Source organism: Microcaecilia unicolor, chromosome 12, assembly GCF_901765095.1.
Source record: "Microcaecilia unicolor chromosome 12, aMicUni1.1, whole genome shotgun sequence".
Classification (NCBI taxonomy): Eukaryota; Metazoa; Chordata; class Amphibia; order Gymnophiona; family Siphonopidae; genus Microcaecilia; species Microcaecilia unicolor.
In genome coordinates, this window is record NC_044042.1 from 479,281 (window position 1) to 504,454 (window position 25,174).

The 25,174-nt window shown below is 44.0% G+C and overlaps 1 protein-coding gene across 2 annotated transcripts in view; it reads right to left on the minus strand.

The window, feature by feature from the left end:
* The window catches only part of STRIP1 (striatin interacting protein 1), a 70,899-nt gene that overhangs the window by 40,978 nt on the left and 4,747 nt on the right, over nucleotides 1-25,174 (minus strand). For both annotated transcript variants that reach the window (XM_030221909.1, XM_030221908.1), the window contains exons 2-9: nucleotides 12,426-12,495; nucleotides 10,664-10,738; nucleotides 8,732-8,866; nucleotides 8,346-8,466; nucleotides 7,868-7,936; nucleotides 4,567-4,673; nucleotides 4,308-4,435; nucleotides 2,890-3,072 (exon numbers count right to left, since the gene is read on the minus strand). In XM_030221909.1, the coding sequence (XP_030077769.1) occupies nucleotides 2,890-3,072; nucleotides 4,308-4,435; nucleotides 4,567-4,673; nucleotides 7,868-7,936; nucleotides 8,346-8,466; nucleotides 8,732-8,866; nucleotides 10,664-10,738; nucleotides 12,426-12,495 (888 nt within the window). The remainder of the gene's footprint in view (nucleotides 1-2,889; nucleotides 3,073-4,307; nucleotides 4,436-4,566; nucleotides 4,674-7,867; nucleotides 7,937-8,345; nucleotides 8,467-8,731; nucleotides 8,867-10,663; nucleotides 10,739-12,425; nucleotides 12,496-25,174) is intronic.

Below are 25,174 nucleotides of genomic sequence, written 5' to 3' on the forward strand. Positions count from 1 at the left end.
TTTCAAGTTTTATACGGAATCACATCGGAGTTGGTGATAAATTTTGCATGTGCTTCTGCGCCTAGATTTTCATCTGGTTTGAATAGTCAATTGGTGCTTTGACCGCTAGAAAGGTCAATCTATGTTTTCCTTCTCTGCGGTATCTTATTGGCAGTCTCTTCCTCTTTTTATTAGAGCAGAGTTGAACTATCTAGTGTTTCATTTTTTTTTAATAGATCTTGATTTTTAGTCATTTTTAGATACTGCTGGTTTGATGGATTTTTGCATCAACTTGTTTTATAGGCTTCAAAATTTTTGTTTGGGAAATTTTGATTCAGTATTTTTAAGATATTGTTGATTTCAAGGAATTCAATTATGATGTATTAGCATCCTATTTTTTTGATTTGTCAATTGAGATGTTATTGTTAATTTGATGTATACTTACTATGTATTGACTATATTTTTGTCAACGACATTGGACCCACTTTTGGGAATGAGGTAAATAAAAGCCATATTGGTATTGATATCCCAGTTATCCTAATAAATAGAGGGGATTGCGATAACAAGGAATGAGATATTATAAACGGACAAGGAGAATATTAAATCAGAAGTAATGTACAGGACAGAGAACAGAAAAGGGAAACCTGACAGCAGAAAGACAGTACAATTGTAATTTCACATCAGTCCCAAATAAACTCCACTTAGTTCAGAGGCTCCAGGACAGCACAGAGTAAACCTGACTACAGACATCATTCCTCTCACTGGGAGAGACCGAAGGTCCAAACCATCCAAACCTTTAACCCCCCACTAAGCTAACTGCTTTTACTACATTCTCTGGCAACGAATCCCAAAGTTTAAATTACACTTTGAGTGAAGAAATATTTTCTCTGATTCATTTTAAATTTACTACTTTGTAGCTTCATTGCGTGCCCCCTTAGTTCTAATATTTTTGGAAAGAGTAAACAATTCACGTCTACCCGTTCCAAGCCACTCATTTTATTGACCTCTATCATATCTCCCCTCAGCCGTCTTTTCTCCAAGCTGAAGAGCCCTAGCCGTTTTAGACTTTGCTCATAGGGAAGTCGTCCCACCCCCTTTATCATTTTCATCACCCTCCTCTTTACCTTTTCTAATTCCACTATATCTTTTTTGAGATGCAGTGATCAGAACTGAACACAATATTCTAGGTGCGGTCGCACCATGGTGCGATACAAAGGCATTACAACATCCTCATTTTTGTTTTCCATTCCTTTCCTAATAATACCGAACATTCTATTTGCTTTCTTAGCCGCCACACACTGAGCAAAGGGTTTCAATGTATCATTAACGACAATGCCTAGATCCTTTTCCGGTCAGTGACTCCTAACAGGAACCTTGCCTTACGTAGCTGTAATTCATAAGAACATAAGAGTAACCATACTGGGTAAGACCAATGGTCCATCTAGCCCAGTATCCTGTATTCCAAACAGTGGCCAAGCCAGGTCACAAGTACCTGGCAGAAACCCAAATAGTGGCAACACTCCATACTACAAATCCCAGGGCAAGAAGTTAATTCCCATGTCTGTCTCAGTAGCAGAAATTTGTCCAAACCTTTTTAAAACCCAGATACGCTAACTGCTGTTACCATATCCTCCGGCAAAGAGTTCCAGAGCTTAACTATTCATTGAGTGAAAAAATATTTCCTCCTATTTGATTTAAAAGTATTTCCATATAACTTCAAGTGTCCCCTAGTCTTTATACTTTTGGAATGAGTAAAAAAAAAATAATAAATCAATTTACTTCTACTTGTTCTACACCATTCAGGATTTGGGTTCCTCTTTCCCACATGCATCACTTTGCACTTGCTCACATCAAACGTCATCTGCCATTTAGACGCCCAGTCTCCCAGTTTCGTAAGGTCCTCTTGTAATTTTTCACTGTCCTCTCACGATTTAATAGCTTTGAATAACTTTGTGTTGTTGGCAAATTTAGTTACCTCTCTAGTTACTCCCATCTCTAGATCATTTATAAATATGCTAAAAAGCAGCGGTCCCACCAAAGACTCATGGGAAACCCCACTATCTACCCTTCTCTATTGAGAATACAGACCATATAACCCTATTCTCTGTTTTCTATCTTTTAACCAGTTTTTAATCGAGTAGAAGTAAATCAATTTTTTACTCGTTCCAGAAGTACAAAGAGTAGGGAGCTTAGCTCTTTAATGCAGTTTAAGTAAATGCAAAATCACTATTTTCAGTAGTAGTTCCTGGCTAGACCTCAGTGATCCAATAGAGACATACCAAGTATGTTGTTTGGTTTTTTTTTTAATAACATACTACCCAGGCGGCCTTAGTTAGTAATTTAAACTTAATTCTCACAGCCAGTGGCAACCAGTGCAACTCAGCAATGAAGTGGCTCTGCCCCATCATGATCAGTCCAATATGGGCCTCACAATAACATTTCATACAAACTAAAACTTTATGCAGTAAGTAGGTAGTTAAACCTACCAAAGCATTCTTAGACGGAAGGTTACTAGGGACAGGATGAAAACCACTTTTTATACTCATCTGAATCTTATTTTCTCATAACGCACAATTGTTTTGTGGGTTCAAGATTATTTCCTGGGCTTTCAAGGGTCACACAAGAGACAAGAAAAATGTTCTTGTTAATGCATCAGGAAGCTCTGTCCTTTGGGACAGAAATGTTTCATAGACTTCTAAGTAATATCTGTTCCCGTGATATATAAACAGGCATATAATTTATGGATTTGCAAAATGTTTCTAGATAAATTATCTGCAAATGACCAGATAATCCAGGCTTTGACACTTGCATGACTACACAGAGCAGAAAACGTCTGTACTACTAGCAAAAAAAGGCTGTGGTACCTCAAAGGCTAACCAGTAGACACTGAACTATACCCAAGGTGCTGACCTTATGCTCTCGCCGGCCCCTCTTCTGTTGCTGCTCAATTAGGTCAGAAGCAGATGCTGGAGGAGATGCAGCTCTCATATTGCGTATCACTTTAATGCTGTCTTCTGGAAGTGGTGGGAGACCTAGCATCTCCCGCTTTTCTGCTTTCATCCCTTGCAGCTCATCAAACCCTCCAACGGTACACTAAGGGGGGTGGGGGGAGGGGAGAGGAGGGAAAAATCACACCAGCTATCACTACTATGCATAGCACATTCTTACCAGCAAACAACATACACTCCTCTTAGAAATGCTACCTGTCTCACGCTCCTGTATAGAAACACAGAACATGATAAAAGATAAAGGATCACATAGCCCAAGGTATATGATGCCCTATGTAAGCCTTAAGCCACCCCCCACCCCTTTCATTCCCGTATCCAGTATCTCCCCTTGCTTTCCCTAAGCCTGCCTCCTCACCTCCATATGGGCCTGCATAAGCTCAAAGCCTGACACGATCTAACCCCTCCAATGTCCACCTACCTCTGTTGGAGGGCAAAGGACACAGCAGGAGCTTAAAAGCCCTGCACAATGACAACTGTTTCATTATTGTGCTAAGGTGGCTGTGCCCCCTCCCAAAAAGGTTTTACTGCCCACTTCCTGCTTAGCTCCACAATCCTCTCCCCTCCCTCAGGGATCTTCTGTGCTTGTCTCGTTTTTTGTTTGTTTTTTTAATTCAGACACTGTCTCCACCACCTCCACTGGAAGGGTTGTTCCATGTGTCATAACCCTTTCTCTAAAGAAATATCCCTTTGATTACTCCTCCCAATACCTATCATTTTAAAGTCTCTCATACCAGTGCTCCCTCACAGATATAGGGGATAATTCCATAAAGGGAACCAAATATAAGACGCCAAGATGCAGCGCGTTAAACACATCTGTACAGCAGATTCCATTACAAACTACTAGCAGGAGTTGACAATTATACATAATCATAGCTGTACAGCACGTTCAGTTACAGAACACTAGCATGAGTCAGCATTCGCACTAAGCATAACTACAAGATTCCACTACAGAATACTAGCATGAGTTGGCATTTACACGTAAGCATAAACTCTACAACAGATTCCATTATGAAATACTAGCACAAGTCAGCATTTACACGCCAACATTTAGGGGCACCTACTTCTGCCATGTCAATAGCAAGCATATACATAAATGTCTAAATACAGCACCATAGAGTGTAAGCTATGCATGTAAATATTGGACATTTCCATGCCCTGCCCATTGTCTCCCCCTGAGAATGCCCCCTTGCATTTGTGTGCTAAAGTTATAGCATCCCACTGAGCGTGTGGCTAGCATTTCTACATGCTAAGTGCTAGTATTCTATAACTTCCAGGCAACCTGTTATAGAATGAGGGGGATAGTGCAGGGTGCTCACTTACCAGCACCGTTTTCCAGAGAAGCAGTAGAACTTTCTTCATGGGGAAGTGAGGAGCATGGCCGCTGCAGAACTTGGTCACCATTCCAAACAACATGACAGAAAATGGTTCATTGTTGTATAGTGGAGCGCCTCGGGGAAAAAGAGTGACAAACTCACTATCTTGCAAAGTTCCAGAGTCAAATCTCAACCCCTCAAGATAGTCCTGGGCAGGAGATTTTCCAAGCTGAAATCCCATATCTCCTTCCCAAATCACTGCATACCTAGCTCTGCTCGAAAGGTCTGCTGCATGGCATTCCACTCTAGCTGGTCACCCTCACATTCCTGCCGGACGGTATCTACAATCAGGTACATGATATTGAGCAGCACCCTGTGAAAGACAATTATCGCAAATAACAAACCTATTAAACCAATAGGTTATTCTCTCCCCCCCCCCCCACACACACACTTTTTTAACAACTTTAATAGAGGTTAAATAACATTTGACTCAATTTTATTAATTTAAGACTTTTAAACTGCCCACGAACATTTTACTTACATATATAAAAATAATCTTTGCACTCTGGCTGAAGCATAAATGGTCATTTTACAAATGTCATTGCCAGAACAGAATCTTAAAACTCAAACATGCCACAAGAATAAGCATGCAGTGATAAGTACTGTATGACAATACAGATATTATTTACATTTTAACTTCTATCCCTTTCTGGTTTGGTTCTTACTCAGGGAGAACTATGCAGACAATATCCTTTGCTGACATTTTTTTTACCCTATCCTTCATCCCCATTCTATCCCCTCCACCCTGCCCCCCATTTTCAACTCCCGCTCACATGGGCAGATGATCAAAGCCCCTTTGATCAAACAGCACTCTAAAAATAGCACTGGAACAGCACGGGGTTTTACCGCCCCTATGATCACAGATAATAGAATGCAAATTTATGCATGCTATTATCTCTGATCATAGGGTAAAATGAAGGATCCTCCTGCACTTGTTTGACAGGTCTGGCCTGTCAAAAGCCCAGACCTGTCAAACACAGGGGCTGGAGGTCCACGTGACCACCAAACCTCAAACAACATGGCCCAGGTGGCCTAGTACCCCACCCTGAGCCAATTGACACGGGAGCTGGAGATCCGGCGAACCTCCAGTCCCTCCGACATGTACATGGGGGCCTGGAGATCTGGTGGGTCTCCAGCCCCTCTAAGCCCGCCTAGCATCCCCTTAAGAGCCCTGGTGGCCCAGAGGGCTGCAAATCACCCCCCCCCCCCCCCCGACCTGGTGGTCTAGCAACCCTCTTCCCCACCCCCAGCTTTGTTCTTCCATCAGCGCTGTCTCGAAAATGGTGACACCCAGCCCTGCCCAGTGCATCCTGTGATGCACTGGGTGGGGCTTCAAACCATATAAGGGATGTACTGAGCAGGGCTGGGCGCCGCCATTTTCGAGGCGGTGCTGATGGAAGAGGAGGGAGGCCACTCCCCGCCTCCAACAAAGGTAGGGGTTGGGGAAGAGGACCGCTGGAGGGGGTGGGGGTTGATTTGCAGCCCACTGGACCACCAGGGCTCTATTTGAGGGGATGCTGGGGGGGCGGGGGACCCACCGGATCTCCAGCCCCCTCTGAACTTTTGTCAGGAGGGGTCAGGTCGGGGTTCCTGCTCATGTGGGGGGGGGGGGGCTCACCATTCCTCCCTCATGATCTGCTAGCCCCAATGCCAGCTCCAAGCTGACATAGGATTTGGCGCACTGATTGCTGATCATTGGGGAGGAATACATTTAGTATGCATTTGCATCCGACTTGTACTGAGCCCTATTTTGCATGTGTCTGCAAGCTACTTGCATAAAGAGCCTGCAAGCGCGTTGTTTCACGCACTCAGGGGCTCTGATCATGGGGCAGTAGCAAACGCAGGTGCTAGTATGGTACTAACAGCCTCTAGCGCCTGCGTTTGCTTCTGATCATCGGCCCAACACTGTCCTTTTCTGAACCAACTTCCCCACCTTCTCTACACACTCCTCAAGAACCTCCATGATTATACTGTTTCTCCTCCTCCCCCTTCAGCAGCATCCTTTACATGGCAACTCAGAAAAACAAAACCATAGCCTCTTAGATTTTATACTCATTAACCGCTATTTTATCCATCAAATGAAGCCAGTGATCAAATTGGAGTGCATCTTTCAATACCCATCAGAATCACATGTTTTACTAATAATAATGGTGGCATTGCAAAACAAAACATATCAGTGTTGTACAGCACAATTTTCTCTTTCAGATGATACTATTCACAAGCTGATTCAGGCAGACTCTTTTTTAATAATTGGCTTTGAACTTTTCTACATTTTACCATTTGCGCTGACAGTGCCAACTTTGAAGAGATCCTGCAAGGTGGTTATAGATGCTGGTTAGTTGCAAATCTGGCAGCATTATGTCCAGCACAAGCATAATGCTTGTTCAAAAGTCCATATCTTTGTTTCCATGGAAGTTGTTGCGATCTGAATATTGGTCCAAATATGTTCCGATGAGTCGCGACCAATTTTGATGCACACTTTGAGTCAACTTGTTTGACTGGATTTTGCATCCATAATGTTAAAATGTATTTCATCGGAATTAGCATCAAAAACTGTACAGGATTTGAATTTTTTTAGCCATTCTTTTGTGTTTGGATTTTATTAGACCCCAAAAATGGCATTTTGGTAAATGTCGCGCGCTCATGGACTGACAACCTTTCAGAAAAGGGGGTCTAGATCTGCAACTATTGCAGTTAGAGACCTCAAATTTTGGGAAACTTCGTTTAACACCTGACTCGCGCAACAGATAAAATTTGAACAAAATTGGAGAACATGATGGTGGGAACTTTTTTAAATTTTAGACCACTTGGCATGGAATGACCCAGATACATCTCAGCTCAATTCTCCTGGATACAACTATCCCCACAGGTTCTGGAATAGCTGGAAGCTACGTAATGAAGTTGGAATTTCTAAAGCCCAAAGCACTAATTTTCAAGAAACCTATAGGGTAGAAAGCAGCAGAGAGCTAGAAAATGTTGGCAAAATATGCATTTTTTTGGGTGGTTCAAGAAAATGCAGCAAATAAGCACATAAAGCAATATAAAGCCAGAGCATCCAGACAGATGTAGCAGAACACTCAAAGCAAACCAAACACTGAATTATTCAGAAAAGAATCAAGCAATACTAATCCCTTTTATGCACAGTGCCCAGGTCCACACAATTGTGAAATTAGGAAGACTCAAAGCTTATAGCTTCTATAAATACCTCTGTGACCCCTCCCCCACCAAAGCTGCATTATGCAATATCAACATTTACACAGATGAGTATAAAAGTGATCATAAAAAATATTAAGTGGAATGGCTTAGAAAACCAACAAAAAACTACATTTATCAGAGCACAAGTTTGCACTCGAATAAGTCCAAAAGAAGACAAATTAAAGTAATGAATAAGTGATTAACCTGCTGTTACAGAATGAACATAAGAAAACCTCTGTTTTATAATGCAATCTATTCAAATTACAGCTCTCTAACATAGCCAGCGGATTTGCATATGTGATGGGGTATTACCTCAAGTCGGTGCTATCCGCCAGAGAAATAGCAGGTTTCCTAACGGCACTGCTGCATGCGGCACTGTTTCTGAAACAGAAAAGCTATCAGTTTCTAATCGCATTCAACTCTTTTATATATAATGCAGAAGCTGGCCCTTCCCTCCCTTTCACCATTCACCTCTTCCTTCTCCAATATATCCTGTGGAGAACAGCCCTTACGTAAAACCATACAATCTATTGAAAGTGGCCTTTCTACCATCATCACCACTTCTGTGCCCTTCCTCAGGATCCACTGTTCATGCTTACTGCCATCCATCCGACAAGCTTCTGCTCACCCTTACCTTCATCCTTGCCTCCTGATAGATCTTACTAACAGCATTACTACCCTTCCCACTCTTCTACCTTCTCTCGGGACCGCTACTGATGCTCATCTTGGGTCATTTGAACCCTATAATTATTTTACCACAATGTAGAATTGTGAACACAGTACTACTCACTCAATCTCCATGTTCAAGAGCTCCACCAAAGCACTGAATGTACCAACTTCCAATAAGAGGAAAACATTGTACCGCATCCAGGCTTGAACCTCAATTTCTGAGCTGCATTCACCAAAGGTGCCTGTTGAGTATGAACAAGGACTACAGTGACAGTCTCAGAACATGAGCACAAACAAGGCCATCCACAGTTTTATGGTTTATTTGTACTATTTAAAGAGGAAGGGTTACCAATGTCCACATAAAGCCCTTCATGCACATAGGACAGGTAAGTACTTCTAAGATGCATGTCAGAGTAGCATGAGTCACATACACATTTCTTCAAAACCACTTCAGAAATCTGCTAATTCCCTTCCCAAAAGGATATATGAAAACCAGCAACTCCTTACCTTGTGCTACATAGAGAATCGCTCGGGCTACCTTAAGCCGCTTTTCCCGGGCAGTGACCTCTAACCCATCCAGAAGCCGCATGGCATGAGTGCGCTGCTGGGCAATATCCAATTCAGTCCACTTTTTATCCTGCACTGAAAACAGGAACCCCAAATCCAAGTGTCACAAAAATCTGAACAAACAGCATTTAGAATATTGTCACCACCAGAAGAATGAGGAAATCTGCTCAAGGGGTTCCTAACCCAGCGTTCGTATGAAGTCACATCAAATTCAACCACGTCTGTGACATGGACACCTGAATGCGGAGTACCACAAGGATCACCCCTCTCAGCAACCATTTTCAACCTAATGATGATCCCTTTGGCAAAACTCCTATCAAACCAGAACCTCAACCCATACATTTACGCTGATGATGTGACAATATACATCCCTTTCAAGCAAGACATCAAAAATCTTCAACGAAATCAAAGTCTACATATCATGAACACATGGGCAGATGCATTTCGTCTGAAATTAAATGCAGAAAAAACTCAATGCCTGATACTCACCTCCCAATACAACACGAAGGAATTTACCGCTATAAACACACCAAACCTAAACCTTCCAATCTCAGAAACACTAAAAATCCTTGGAGTCACTATCGACCGCCACCTAACACTCGAAACTCACACAAACAACACAACTAAAAAGATGTTCTACTGCATGTGGAAATTGAAAAGGATTAGACCATTCTTCCCAAGATCCGTCTTTCGCAGCCTAGTGCAATCCCTTGTACTCAGCCATCTGGATTACTGCAACTCACTATACGCAGGTTGCAAAGAGCAAATACTGAGGAAACTTCAAACAGCACAGAATACAGCAGCCAGACTCATCTTCGGAAAACCAAAATATGAAAGTGCAAAACCATTACGAGAGAAACCACACTGGCTTCCACTCAAGGAACGCGTCACTTTTAAAGTATGCACATTAGTTCACAAAATCATTCACGGCGAAGCCCCAGCCTACATGTCCGAGTTAATAGACTTACCACCCAGAAACGCTAAAATATCATCCCGAACCTTCCTCAACCTCCACTTCCCTAATTGCAAGGGCTTGAAATACAAGATGCTACACGCATCAACCTTTTCTCACATGAGCACGCAGTTTTGGAATACACTGCCGCGCAACTTAAGAACGATCTATGAGCAAGCTTCCTTCCGCAAATTATTGAAGACCCATCTTTTTGAAAAAATCTACGGAAACAGCCAAAACACATAAAGTCCATACTCACTGTTCACTAATACATCATACATCCACTTCTGAACTCTCATCCCCCGTAATCTCACATCACTCATACCTTTACTCACAGAAATATGCATATCATATGTCTTCGTGTCTTAATATTGCCCTTTAAGCTTTGCATTGTTTCCTTCCAATGTTTCAATATTTGTGTTCCATTGTTATATTCCTCAACGATACTTCGATTGTCTCGCATAACTCTGCACAATGTAATCCATAACCAAGTTGTAACAAATTGTATTTCCACGATTCATAATGTATTGTAAGCCACACTGAGCCCGCAAAAAGGTGGGAAAATGTGGGATACAAATGTAATAAAATAAATAAATAAATAAAACTTCCTCCAAAAGCTACAAAGCTGTGCTGCAGGAAACGTGGGAATACTGAAGTTGTGCCAGAAAGAAAAAAGGTAAAGTCAGAGATCAACCAGGGACTATTGTGCTGCACCAGCAATTAAACCGGGCAGACTCGATGAGACACAGAGCCCTTAACACTATAATAATCTACAATTCTGTAAGAGACACATCATGTGCACCTCTCATTTTACAACTTTACATAACACCCCTAATGAAGGATATGTAAACATCCTGTGTAATACATAACATCAGCACAAGAAATTATGAACCGTGTAAACCACACAGAGAAATTCTTACCATGGAGTCTGAAATCTTCTTCAAAACATTTTCTGTTCAGCAAGAACTCTGGACCTTCTGTATAACTATACAGTTCTGTCAGAAAAGCATAAATGTTATTTTAGGCTACAGTTCAATCAACTATATTCAGTGTAGACCAACAGAACAATGTCACAGCATTTTCAACTGATAAACTGTCAACAGCCCACTGTATAAATAAAACTTTTGTAAGGTAAAGCTGGGCCATTTAATAAAACAAAACCAAAGATAAATGTCCTACTATTTAGTTTTATTTATGAAATTTCATGAATTGAAGATCCTTGAAAGTGGTAAACGTAACTGTTAAAACAGCAATTTATAAAAGGGAAGGGAAATGGGACTTGATATACTGCCTGTGTTTTTTTTTTTCCCCAACTACATTCAAAGCAGTTTACACAGTATATTCAGGTACTTATTTTGTACCAGGGGCAATGGAGGGTTAAGCGACTTGCAGCGGGAATTGAACTCAGTCCACTGCACTAACCACTAGGCTACTCCTCCACTCAAAAACCGAACACAAAGACTGATCACAGCCACAAGTTAAACACCCCACATGGTGTTCAGGCCTTGGCTTCCGCTTCTGGGAATAAAAAACCCTTACGTTCTTCACAAACAACAGAATATTTGCATATTGGCACACCTCAAGGGAAATTATTCCATAATTCTGCTACCACTACAGAAAGACTCTGTCAAATGTGCTTGCTTTTCCCACTTCTTTTATCTCTGTTGCTGCCCCGTGGGATCTATTGAGTTCTCCACATACGTGGATCCTCTGTTGCTGAACATAAGAGCCATACTGGGTCAGACCAATGGTCTATCAAGCCCAGTATCCTGCTTCCAACAGCAGGGCCGCCGAGAGCCGGGACAAGGCCGCTCCCGGGCCCCCCTCCCCCGAGGTCACGTCGCGTTGCGCCCCCCCCCACCCAAGGTCGCCGGGCCCCCCCTCCACCCGCTGCCAGTGCCGGGCCCTCTGAACTAACCTGAAGCGCCTTCATCTTCGACGCAAGCAGCAGCAGCAGGGCAGACCTCTCCTTCCTTCCCTGCCCTCGCGGACGTTACGTCAGGCGAGGGCGGGACACGAAAGGAAGGAGTGGCCTGCCCTGCTGCTACTGCTTGCGTTGAAGATGAAGGCGCTTCAGGTTAGTTGTGGGAGCGACGGAGAGCGGGTGGGCCGGACTGTGGCGGCGCCGGGCCCCCCCCGGAGGCCCGGGGACTTTTGTCCCCCGTCCCCCCCTCTCAGCGGCCCTGTCCAACAGGCCTAAGTCCCTACTCACACCTCACCCTTGATGAGTCCTCACTGGATGCAAACTCCTGACTTTTAAAGTGAAAAACCTTACTCAGCACCAAGCATCCAAAAGTCAACTCTAAACTCAATGGAGCCCTTTTACTAAAGCTTAGTATGTGTTAAATTCTAAGAGGCCTATCTTATACCTATGGGCTACTTAGCCTTTAGCAAGCGCTGTGTTAGCGCACATTACGCTTTAATAAAATGGCCCAATGTCTTCTCAGCATCCTACATTTCATTGGATTAATTTTCAGATCCCCTAAATAAAGCCAAAAGAACCCACTGTGGCGTTAAAGACATATGCCAGACACTTATTGGCTTTTTCCATGGTGAACAGCTCCTTGCCTGTCCTTCACTCCAGGTTCAGAGAGAAGGCGAAGAGAAGTAAAGTATTCCAAAATCTTCTCCATTCATCCTCCAAGGAGGATATACAGGACAACTGGCAGTTTCTTCTCCTACCTGACAGCTCTGCACTCCACTTATCTGTGTCAGCATATTCAAACTCTAGGTCTGGTGATTCAGAATAACCCTGTGACAAAAAAAAAAAAATCTCAGATCAGTATTATCCATATTTAACAGACAGCATTTATCATAAATGTACAAGCAGACTAAAATATTCCCCCATGTGACTGTAGCAGCAGAAAGGTGTTGATGCCACTGTACAAGTGAGGCCCCCACTTGGCGTACTGTGTTTCGTTTTGGAGGCAATAAATAGCTAACGGCATAAAAAGAACTCAAGCAGTTCAGAGAAAAGCAACAAATTGGAATGAGGTTTGCACCAAAAGACATACCAGATATCGTACAAAAAAAATGTAAATACTTGAAGGGTACTGATAAACAAATCATTTCCAGAGACAGGGAAGTGGCATTAGAACAACATAGGAGTAACGTCAGGGTAGTAATGCCTGGAATTTCCAACTGGAGGAGGTGGTAGTAATGGATCCCTACATCAAAAGAGGATGTCAAAGACAAAACTCAGCAGTACTTAGGCAGCAACTCCAGTGGCCAGTGCTGGACAGACTTCTATGGTCTGTTCCCAAAGTACAAAAAAACAGGGCATATTTGTATAATCTGTGTCCTAATTTGATCTGGATGGACAGCAGCTCCAGCAGTTGGGAAGTAAGGCTGGTGCCAGGTAGACTTCTATGGTCCGAGACCCAAAAATAGCAAGAACAAATCAAGAACGTGTATTTAATAGCAAATTTACATCAAATGGTAGGAGTGTTAGGGGGGAGGGGAAGAGACCTGAAGGTTGATAGCGAGTAACATGTCTGTTTGCAGCATTTGTGTGCGTCTCTGGCCCAGCAAGTAACATGTCTGTTTGCAACATTTGTGTGCATCTCTAGCCCACCTTGTTGAGCAGACTGGATGGACTGTGTGGGTCTTTATCTGCCATAATTTTTTCCTTTAGTCATAGCAGATGAATCCAGAAACTGATGGGTTATGATCATCTACAAGCAGGTGGACATAGAGGACACAACTGAACTCTATAGGACGGTATGCATTCTGGTCAGTTATTTCTCATAAAACAGAAAGAAACAAGACAAGAAAAAGAAATCCCCCTTCCCCACACAGAAGAACAATGAATTACTCAGAACTGTAACATGGAGCAACTGGAATGTAAAACAGCAAACCCGAACAGAGAAATCAACAGAGCAACCAACTGTACCAACACACGGGATTCTGGATTCATCTGCTATGACTAAAGAAAAGAAAAAGATCAAGACAGTTAAACTTTCCTTCCTTGTGGTCAGAGAAAATGAATCTATGAAGATTGCTGGGAAGCTCTTTTGTCACCATGAAAAGGTTGTTTCGGTTGATATCTAGATCTCTGATAGGTAGGAGCTCGGTCAGGTCTGTAACGCTTCATATCCTTGAGGAGAAGACGAGATTGAGAAGCACTGAAAGAGGAACGGGGTTTGTCCTCTGGCACATGATGGATCTTCAAATCTCCAAAGTCTTTAACCAACTTCTCCAGGTGCTCCGCAAAGAGAAGCTCGGTAAGGTGCTGCTTAGTCGCAGCACTCGCTAATCAATGCCACAGCCACAACAGGTGCTTAGCCATGACTGATAAGGCTATTTGTTTAGCCAAAGCCCTAATAAAGCATCTGCCAAATAAGCAAAACCAGTCTCCACAGCAAAAACCTCCAGCAAACAGAGATTACCCGTTATCAGAGAAAGTATCAGCAGCCCACTGAACCCAGCTTAAACATGCTCTGGCAGCAAAGGAACTGCAGACAGCCGCTTGCAGTCAGAAAACAGAAACTTCACAGGAAATGTTCAATGCAGACTCCAATCTCCTGTCCTGAACATCCTTAAGTGATATATCTCCCTCAACTGGCAGGCTGCATCAATCTTAGGCAACTTTAATTTTTCCAAGTCTTCAGGACAGATAGGGTACAAATGTGCCATAGTCTTGGTCACCTTAAGGTCTGCATCTGGAGAATGTGTAGAAATTAACTAATGCATAGCCTCATACACCAGAAAGGACTTAGGAAGCTTGCTAGTATTAGCCATCATGGGATTAGGGACAGAAGCAGGCTGAGGAGGAAATGTTAAGGATCTCCAAAGCCTTAGTGATAAAGGAAGGCAGCTCTTCCCTATGGAACATCCTCATTGCAGAGGATCATCCAAGCTCATCCATAGGGAGCTCCCTTTCTTCTACAGGATCTGGTAGAGAAGAATGTACCGACACCACTGACAACACCCTCTTCTGAGCCTGAAGAGCATTGGGGAGAGAAAGGGTCCAGGTCAGGAATAGATTCTATATGCCTCCTTTTTGAAGAAGATGAAGAAGAAACTACAGGAGACCATGAAAACTGCTGTTGACAGTCAGCTATAGGGAGAATCCTTTTCATTAAATAGGCTAAATTACAAATTCAGGAGTAAAAGGTACTTGATTCGCTGCATCTGAAGAACTAAGGAAGGAAGCCAGAGAATTTGATGTTACACCCCCTGAAGGCAAAACTGATGAAGCACAAGAAGAAGATTCAGTGAAAGAAGTGGGCTCGCGGGGCTCCAAGATGACCGCAGCTGCAGCAGTCAACGAGGACTGAGAAGAGGACCGAGCAGGAATCAGAGGTGCCCACCATTACCTCAAAACCATGCACAGAAAACCAACAACATAGAAAACCTCCAGCACCAAAATAGCCTACGGGAGTCGATGAGTCCTGATGCACCAGTGATAAAATGAAAGCAAAAGAAAGCCGGTACTACTTAAACATTTAAAGGTGTACTCACTGCAGGTAAGGACAAGGCTGGCATTTTCTCTGTGAAGGGAAATGCTGAAAGGTGGTGGATTTAAGAGTTTCTCAAATAATTAGCTGCCCACAGAAGATAAACTCAGTAAGAGATTTAATCGCTGGTCTGTTTTTCCTTTGTGCTGATGAGGAAGGTGAAGCCCACGGCAGCAGGGGGAGAGGGGAGGAGGAGGGACCTGGCACCGCTAGGTGCACCCCAAAAGACACCAGCAGTAGCCTAACCACCCCTGGGCTCAACTGAACTAAAAACAGAACAGAAGCCAAAATTGTCAGAAAAGACCAGAAGCTGCTGAGAGACTGAGGACACAACTGAATCTGTTAAATAGGATGGTATGTATTCTGGTCAGTTAGTATTCTTCTATCTCCACCTGCTGGTAATGTCATAACCCATCAGTTTCTGGATTCATCTGTTCTGAAGACAAAGAACAAATATTTATATACCACCTATGTGTCAAAAATCCAAAGTAGCGTACATCAAGACACAGCACAACATATAGTGACATGAAGAAGTCCCCCCCCCGATTATTTATTGTATGTATATATATCACACTGAACAGCTCCTTATCTTTAAACAAAGTGTAATTTGTAATCATCTCTGGGAAAACATGACTAAATCTGGTGACTTTAGTTTTCCTACAAATGGTCACAAATTAGACAAAGGGAATCTGAGCAAACACAGTTTTTAAATTACTACTTCAATTATGGAACCAAATTAACCCATATCACCATGTGAAAGAGTAACTGTCCCCTTACTCAACCAATTGGCCAAATGTAATCGATAATGAGGTTCAGTGGATTGAACACAACCAACCCTGCAGCCAACCCTGTTGAGTCTATACCTCACTATGGGGCCCTTTAACTAAAGCCCATTTGTACTAAACTTAATTTTGCTAAGCTTTAATAAAAGGGCCCCTATATATTGAAACTTACCATAAGAACATAAGAATAGCCATACTGGGTCAGACCAATGGTCCATTAAGGCCAGTATCCTGTTTTCAACAGTGGCCAAGCCAGGTCACAAGTATCTGGCAGAAACCCAAATTGTGGCAACATTCCTTGCTTCTAAATAGTACTTATAGAGGGAGAGATACCCGAATTCATAAAAATGTGCAAAATATAAATAGAGGGTTCTCTTTTGCAACTTGCACACGCACAGACGTTACAGGAGGAAAAGTCTCGAGAAGCTCCTAGACTTATTCAACCGTCTTTCATCATCGGCAAAAACCTCTTTACTTTATTAGAACAGCCCATGAATCTTTCTAACAGAATTTAGCTTTGGATGTCAGGTCTCTACTCTTCTCAGGATCTCTTCAACCGACCGCGATCAACGGTGGTCAGCGTTTCGATTAACTGCTTCAGGATCACAGGCCAGAAGAATTTCTTTTCCGTTCAAGCAAGTCGACGGAGGTCCATCAGCCATTATTAAAGTGGATGGGGAAAATCCACTGCTTATTTCTTGGATAACCAGCATAAAATATATTGTACTGTTTTAGGATCTTGCCAAGTACTTGTAACCTGGATTGGCCACTGTTGGAAACAAGGATGCTGGGCTTGATGGACCTTCAGTCTGTCCCAGTATGGCAATACTTACGTACTTATATGAAAATTAATGGTTACCAACAACTGACTGAAGGATTCCTATCCGAATGGGACAGAAGAAGCCAGTGGCGTAGCGAGGGCGGAGCGGTAGGTGTGGTTCGCCCGAGTGCAAGCGGCAGGAGGGGGTGCAGGGAGCAGCCGAGTGGCTGTCGGCTCCGCTGGTTCCCTGCGCCCTCTGCTGTTACTTCCTGTTCGGGGCAGAGGAAGCAGGGAACCGGCAGAGCTGACAGCTGAGTGGCTGCTTCCAGCAGTTAGGAAGAATGCACCGGCGGGGGGGGGGGGGGGGGAGGGGGGTCGTGCTACACTCGGGGGGAGTGGTGCGCAGCACTGATCAGCCCCAGGTGGCAGCCAACCAAGGAACGCCACTGGAAGAAGCACAACCATACTAGATGAAATAAAACCTGATGAAATCACAAAACAGTCCCTTGGTACGATGCAAATCTGAAAGCATTAAAAATCACACTGCAGAAGACAAGAACGTACCTGGGTGAAAAACAAGAATGAAACCTACAGAATCCATGGAAGGAAGCACGAAACAGATACAAGATCAAAATAAAAACAGGCCAAAACGAAGTTCTATAAAAACAGATAGGCACAGACTACAGAGACACGGAAAAACTATACCAGCTGATAGTGGTTTGGTATTTAGTAGGTTGTCTACCAATAACGAACGATGAACCTTCAGTAAACAAACTGGCCAGACAGAGTAAAATATCCTCAATCTAAGAAAGTGCTTAACACAGGATGACACCAACCTAGACATTTTTTATAGAGGAAATGGATTATCCCCTTGAAGAAACCCCAGTGGACAGAACATGGACAGCCTTTCCCCAACTCACAAAAGAGATAGTAGCACAAGCAGTAAGAATATTCTCCACTGCCCACTTCATGCTAGACAAGTGTCCAAATTACATTCTGAAAGCACCCCCCCAGACCAATTCATCCATCACCTTACCTCCCACCTCAACTTCATGTTTAGGGAAGGCCGATTCCCAACAGAAAAGGGCAACATACTGCTGACTTCTACCCCAAAGGAGGCAATCAAAGATACCTCCAACTACAGGCCAGTAGAATCCATACCTCTAATGACCAAAGTAATGGAAGACATAACAGCCAACAAGCTAGTTGACTACATAAAATTCTCCATATTGCACAACTCCCAATCAGGCTTCAGAAATCACTACAGCACAGGAACGGTGCTGAACACACTACTAGCGAAATTCAAAAAAGAAATCTCAATTGGGAAAAACATTCTCCTAGTATAGTTTGACAAGTCTAGCACATTCGACATGGTTATCACCACATTCTACAAAGAATACTTGATAAAGTTGGCATCGGAGGAAAGGTGCTCAGTTGGTTCAATGGATTCCAGACTACGAGGTCCTACCAAGTAAAGATGAACTTCACAATCTCTGCCCAATGGAAAGCTGGCTGCAAGGTTCCCCTGGGCTCACTGCTCTCACCAATACTATTCAATCTAATGATGGCACCCCTTGCCAGATCACTTGTCCAGAGAAGGCTACAAACCCTTCCATATATGCCGATAATGTGACAATACTCATCCCTTTCAAGAAGAATATATCAGAAATTAGTTCCAAAATGTCAGACAGCATAAACACCATGGAAATCTGGGCCCCAGCTTTCAAACTAAAACTGAGCAGGGAAAAAAAACACACACTGCCTAATACTAACATCACCACACAATACTGAATGCTTAACAAACATCAATGCCATGGGAACACCCATCCTGATATTAGACAAACTAAAAATTCTAGGAGTTACCTTCGACCACAATCTATACTTCCATGATCAGATAACAACCACCAAAGAAAATGTTCCACACTCTGGAAACTCGAGCATATAAAAAAACTATTTCCCTACTGACATATTCCACGGGCCTCTCCCATGCATACTACTGCAACGGAATCTATACAGAATGCAAGGAACAAACATTAAAGAAACCACGAACACAAAACACAGCAGATCCTACCAAGTAACAACGAATACTGACTGATCACCACCTTGGATACCGGAATGTGGAGTTCCTCAAGGATCCCCCCTTTCACCAACCATTTTCAACCTAATGATGATACCACTAGCCAGACTTCTAGCTAATCAAAACCTTAACCCCTACATATATGCTGACGATGTTACGATCTACATCCCATTCAACAGTGACTTAAACGAAATAACCAACGAGATCAACCAGAGCCTCCAAATCATGCACTCTTGGGCGGACTCTTTCCAGTTAAAACTTAACGCAGAAAAAACTCAATGTCTAATCCTCACTTCCCAATATAACACAAACTACCCCACTATAACCACACCATACTGCACACTCCCTATTTCAGAAAATCTCAAAATTCTTGGAGTCACCATTGATCGAAATCTCACACTCGATACCCATGTGAAGAATACAATGAAAAAAATGTTCTACTCGATGTGGAAACTCAAAAGAATTAAACCTTTATTCCCAAGAAACACCTTCCGCACCCTAGTACAGTCATTCGTGATAAGTCACTTGGACTACTGTAACGCTCTGTACGCAGGCTGTAAAGAACAGACCATTAAAAAACTCCAGACAGCCCAGAACACCGCAGCCAGACTCATTTTTGGAAAAACTAAATACGAAAATGCGAAGCCCCTAACAGAGAAACTGCACTGGCTCCCGCTGAAAGAACGAACTGAGTTCAAGATCTGCACAACTGTTCACAAAATCATCCACGCAGACACCCTACTCTAAATGTTAAATCTAGTGGACCTACCGCCCAGAAACGCCAAAAGATCAGCCTGCAAATTCCTCAACCTGAACTTCCCCAGTTGTAAAGGAATTAAATACAAACAGTCATATGCCACTACTTTTGCGTACAGAAGCACACAAATATGGAACGCATTACCCATGGTCCTGAAAACCATGGATAATCTAACCAACTTTCGCAAATCTTTGAAGACACATCTCTTCAACAAAGCTTACAAAAACAATCCTCAATGAAACAAATCATTCCTTAAACCACTCATGTGCACTAAAAAAAAAAAAAACACCTCTCACACTACCTTACCTACCACCTTTCCATCTAAAACCCCATTTACCTTCAGTCTACTATCGATTGTACTTAAGATCCTGTAATGACTACATCATAACAACACTCTGTAAGCCACATTGAGCCTGCAAAAAGGTGGGATAATGTGGGGTACAAATGCAAATAAATAAATATTCAGGAAAAAAAAAAAAGATTTGAAAAAGCGGCTCGTTACTCCAAAAATCACATTGATTACCCATCAAAGCACGTATATCCTTCAAGATATGCACCCTGGTCCACAGAATAATCTTCGGCCTTGCTCCAGAATACATGGCTGGCTTGATAGATCTACCACCATCACGCAACACAAACAAGAACGCAAAAACCTATCTAACTCTTCACTATCCCAAATGCCAAGGCCTAAGAAACAAATCTACACGCACAACCAGTTTCAAAACGCAAAAAGCAAACACATATGTATGCACCAAAACCGAAAGACTAAAAAGGAATGAAATACCACGTAACATTCCGAAAACAAATGAAAGCTCATCTCTCCAGGAAATTCGTTTCTGACTAAATCACATAGCCAAAGAGATCCCGGCCACCACACCACATGATCACAGACATAACTGTAACCAGGCTTGTGGTGGCCCTCACAACTTGATACTTGTCAACCTAGGTTAATTGTAAGCCACACCGAACTTACGACTAGAGTGGAAAATGTGGTGTACAAATGCAGAAAAATAAATAAATATATACACTTCCTCATCTGGAAAAAAACAGGTTTTCAATGTCTTGTGAATGATATATAATTTAGCGCCTGTGTTTGGCCTTCCAGCAAAGCTTAACACAGTCCTGGGGCTACTGGATGTAGCCCTTGAAATCAACCATTCATGTACAAAACGTTTCACTGGTGACAAAGCTAACAGTGATACCTGGCTAAACCACTACTGTCTCCCTGGAACATACCAACTCTACTTGTATAAATAAATAAATAAAAGCAAGCACCTCATGACCTCATTAGCACTGTGGTGTGAGGCTCAAACTTGCCTCTGGTAGCAGATTCCCAAATAGGGGTGAGTATGGGGGTCTGTGCCAGAGCCGGTGGTGGGAGGCGGGACTGGTGGTTGGGAGGCGGGGATAGTGCTGGGCAGACTTATATGGTCTGTGTCAGAGCCAGTGGTGGGAGGCGGGGCTGATAGTGCTGGGCAGACTTATAAGGTCTGTGCCCTGAAAAAGACAGGTAGAAATCAAGGTAAGGTATACACAAAATGTGGCACGTGAGTTATCTTGTTGGGCAGACTGGATGGACTGTGCAGGTCTTTTTCTGCCGTCATCTACTATGTTACTATGACAATTAATCTGGTCCAACCCCTCTCAAAACTCAAAATGCCACACATAAAAACTTAAAACAAGTCAACTAACACTGGAACAGCAAAAAAATCATTACGGCTTCTGCAACATGATTCTGATCCCCAGGATTTTGGGAAAGATGTAACTTGCAAAGAAAAGTGACCCAGTAAATCCACATATAATCCATTATAATACAGCATCAGTAAACACAGATGAGTACAGAGTTGTTTAGTGGAGACAGCGATATACAATCTCTGCAGGGTCCTCAATTTCCAATAAACTGACCCCATCACCTGACACACCTGATTCTTCGCTGACCAACAATGATCCCAGCAAAACCCCATATCTAGCATCTCTACCACATGAAAGGAGCCTAAGTTCAGAACCACCCACCTATCTTTTGCTGCTGTCCAGTCACTTTCTACCAAAAACAATTTGATTTAGAAAACTTTATTATATCCTTCTCTTAGCATAAGACAAATATAAAATGAAGTAGAATAAAACACAATCTCAATAATATATCCTAACTGAAGATTCAATGGTAATTGTATAATAAAGGACAACTTTAATCAAAAGCATTTACACAAAAAATATTAACAAAAAGTATTATTTTGCTATTGTGTTTAAGGAGCCCACTCATTTTGTACAAGAGACATATTTAATGTACAATTTAAAGAAATACTTTCCAGCCTATATTAGCATTAGAACCTGTCTGCCTGCACTCCTCCCCCCATGTTGTTGTTGTTACATTTGTACCCTGCACTTTCCCACTCATGGCAGGCTCAATGTGGCTTACATGGGGCAATGGAGGGTTAAGTGACTTGCCCAGAGTCACAAGGAGCTGCCTGTGCCTGAAGTGGGAATCGAACTCAGTTCCCCAGGACCAAAGTCCACCACCCTAACCACTAGACCACTCCTCCACTGTCATCACAGAACCTTCCTCCCCCCTCTTATCTTAGTCATAGAACCTGTGTGCCTTGCTGCTCTCCTTCCCCGCATATGTCACAGAACCTTCTTCCTCCCCCCCCCCCCCCCCCAATTATCTCAGGGAACCTTCCTCCTCCTCCCCCATTATCTCACTCACAAAACTTTCCTCTTCCTCCTCTCTCCCAGGTATCTCAGTCACAGACGTTGTCTGCCTGCAATCCTTCCTCTCCCTCCCATATGTCAGTCACAGAACCTTCCTCCCTCCCCCCCCCCCCCCAATTATCAGAGAACCTTCCTCTTCCTCCCCCATTATCTCACTCACAAAACTTTCCTCCTCCTCTCTCCCAGGTATCTCAGTCACAGACGTTGTCTGCCTGCAATCCTTCCCCTTCTTCCCATATGTCAGTCACAGAACCTTCTCCCCCCCCCCCCCCAATTATCTCTTCCTCCTCCCCCTCCCCATTATCTCACTCAGAAAACTTTCCTCTTCCTCCTCCTCTCTCCCAAGTATCTCAGTCACAGAACTCGTCTGCCTGCAATCCTTCCCCTCCCTCCCATATGTCAGTCACAGAACCTTCTCCCCCCCCCAATTATCTCTGAGATCCTTCCTCCTCCCCCCCTCCCCATTATCTCACTCAAAACTTTCCTCTTCCTCCTCCTCTCTCCCAAGTATCTCAGTCACAGAACTCGTCTGCCTGCAATCCTTCCCCTCCCTCCCATATGTCAGTCACAGAACCTTCTCCCCCCCCCCAATTATCTCTGAGATCCTTCCTCCTCCCCCCTCCCCATTATCTCACTCAGAAAACTTTCCTCTTCCTCCTCCTCTCTCCCAGGTATCTCAGTCACAGAACTCGTCTGCCTGCAATCCTTCCCCTCCCTCCCATATGTCAGTCACAGAACCTTCTCCCCCCCCCTCCCAATTATCTCTGAGATCCTTCCTCCTCCCCTCCTCCCCATTATCTCACTCAAAACTTTCCTCTTCCTCCTCCTCTCTCCCAAGTATCTCAGTCACAGAACTCGTCTGCCTGCAATCCTTCCCCTCCCTCCCATATGTCAGTCACAGAACCTTCTCCCCCCCCCCCAATTATCTCTGAGATCCTTCCTCCTCCCCCCTCCCCATTATCTCACTCAGAAAACTTTCCTCTTCCTCCTCTCTCCCAGGTATCTCAGTCACAGAACTTGTCTGCCTGCAATCCTTCCCCTCCCTCCCATATGTCAGTCACAGAACCTTCTCCCCTCCCCCCCAATTATCTCTGAGATCCTTCCTCCTCCCCCCTCCCCATTATCTCACTCAGAAAACTTTCCTCTTCCTCCTCTCTCCCAGGTATCTCAGTCACAGAACTTGTCTGCCTGCAATCCTTCCCCTCCCTCCCATATGTCAGTCACAGAACCTTCTCCCCCCCCCCCAATTATCTCTGAGATCCTTCCTCCTCCCCCCTCCCCATTATCTCACTCAGAAAACTTTCCTCTTCCTCCTCTCTCCCAGGTATCTCAGTCACAGAACTTGTCTGCCTGCAATCCTTCCCCTCCCTCCCATATGTCAGTCACAGAACCTTCTCTCCCCCCCCCCCAATTATCTCTGAGATCCTTCCTCCTCCCCATTATCTCACTCAGAAAACTTTCCTCTTCCTCCTCTCTCCCAGGTATCTCAGTCACAGAACTCGTCTGCCTGCAATCCTTCCCCTCCCTCCCATATGTCAGTCACAGAACCTTCTCCCCCCCCCCAATTATCTCTGAGATCCTTCCTCCTCCCCCCCTCCCCATTATCTCACTCAAAACTTTCCTCTTCCTCCTCCTCTCTCCCAGTATCTCAGTCACAGAACTCGTCTGCCTGCAATCCTTCCCCTCCCTCCCATATGTCAGTCACAGAACCTTCTCTCCCCCCCCCCAATTATCTCTGAGATCCTTCCTCCTCCCCCCCCCCATTATCTCACTCAGAAAACTTTCCTCTTCCTCCTCCTCTCTCCCAGGTATCTCAGTCACAGAACTCGTCTGCCTGCAATCCTTCCCCTCCCTCCCATATGTCAGTCACAGAACCTTCTCCCCCCCCTCCCAATTATCTCTGAGATCCTTCCTCCTCCCCCCCTCCCCATTATCTCACTCAAAACTTTCCTCTTCCTCCTCCTCTCTCCCAAGTATCTCAGTCACAGAACTCGTCTGCCTGCAATCCTTCCCCTCCCTCCCATATGTCAGTCACAGAACCTTCTCCCCCCCCCCCAATTATCTCTGAGATCCTTCCTCCTCCCCCCTCCCCATTATCTCACTCAGAAAACTTTCCTCTTCCTCCTCCTCTCTCCAGGTATCTCAGTCACAGAACTCGTCTGCCTGCAATCCTTCCCCTCCCTCCCATATGTCAGTCACAGAACCTTCTCCCCCCCCCCCCAATTATCTCTGAGATCCTTCCTCCTCCCCCCTCCCCATTATCTCACTCAGAAAACTTTCCTCTTCCTCCTCTCTCCCAGGTATCTCAGTCACAGAACTCGTCTGCCTGCAATCCTTCCCCTCCCTCCCATATGTCAGTCACAGAACCTTCTCCCCCCCCCCCCAATTATCTCTGAGATCCTTCCTCCTCCCCCCTCCCCATTATCTCACTCAGAAAACTTTCCTCTTCCTCCTCTCTCCCAGGTATCTCAGTCACAGAACTTGTCTGCCTGCAATCCTTCCCCTCCCTCCCATATGTCAGTCACAGAACCTTCTCCCCCCCCCCCAATTATCTCTGAGATCCTTCCTCCTCCCCCCTCCCCATTATCTCACTCAGAAAACTTTCCTCTTCCTCCTCTCTCCCAGGTATCTCAGTCACAGAACTTGTCTGCCTGCAATCCTTCCCCTCCCTCCCATATGTCAGTCACAGAACCTTCCCCCCCCCCCCCCCAATTATCTCTGAGATCCTTCCTCCTCCCCCCTCCCCATTATCTCACTCAGAAAACTTTCCTCTTCCTCCTCTCTCCCAGGTATCTCAGTCACAGAACTTCGTCTGCCTGCAATCCTTCCCCTCCCTCCCATATGTCAGTCACAGAACCTTCTCCCCCCCCCCAATTATCTCTGAGAT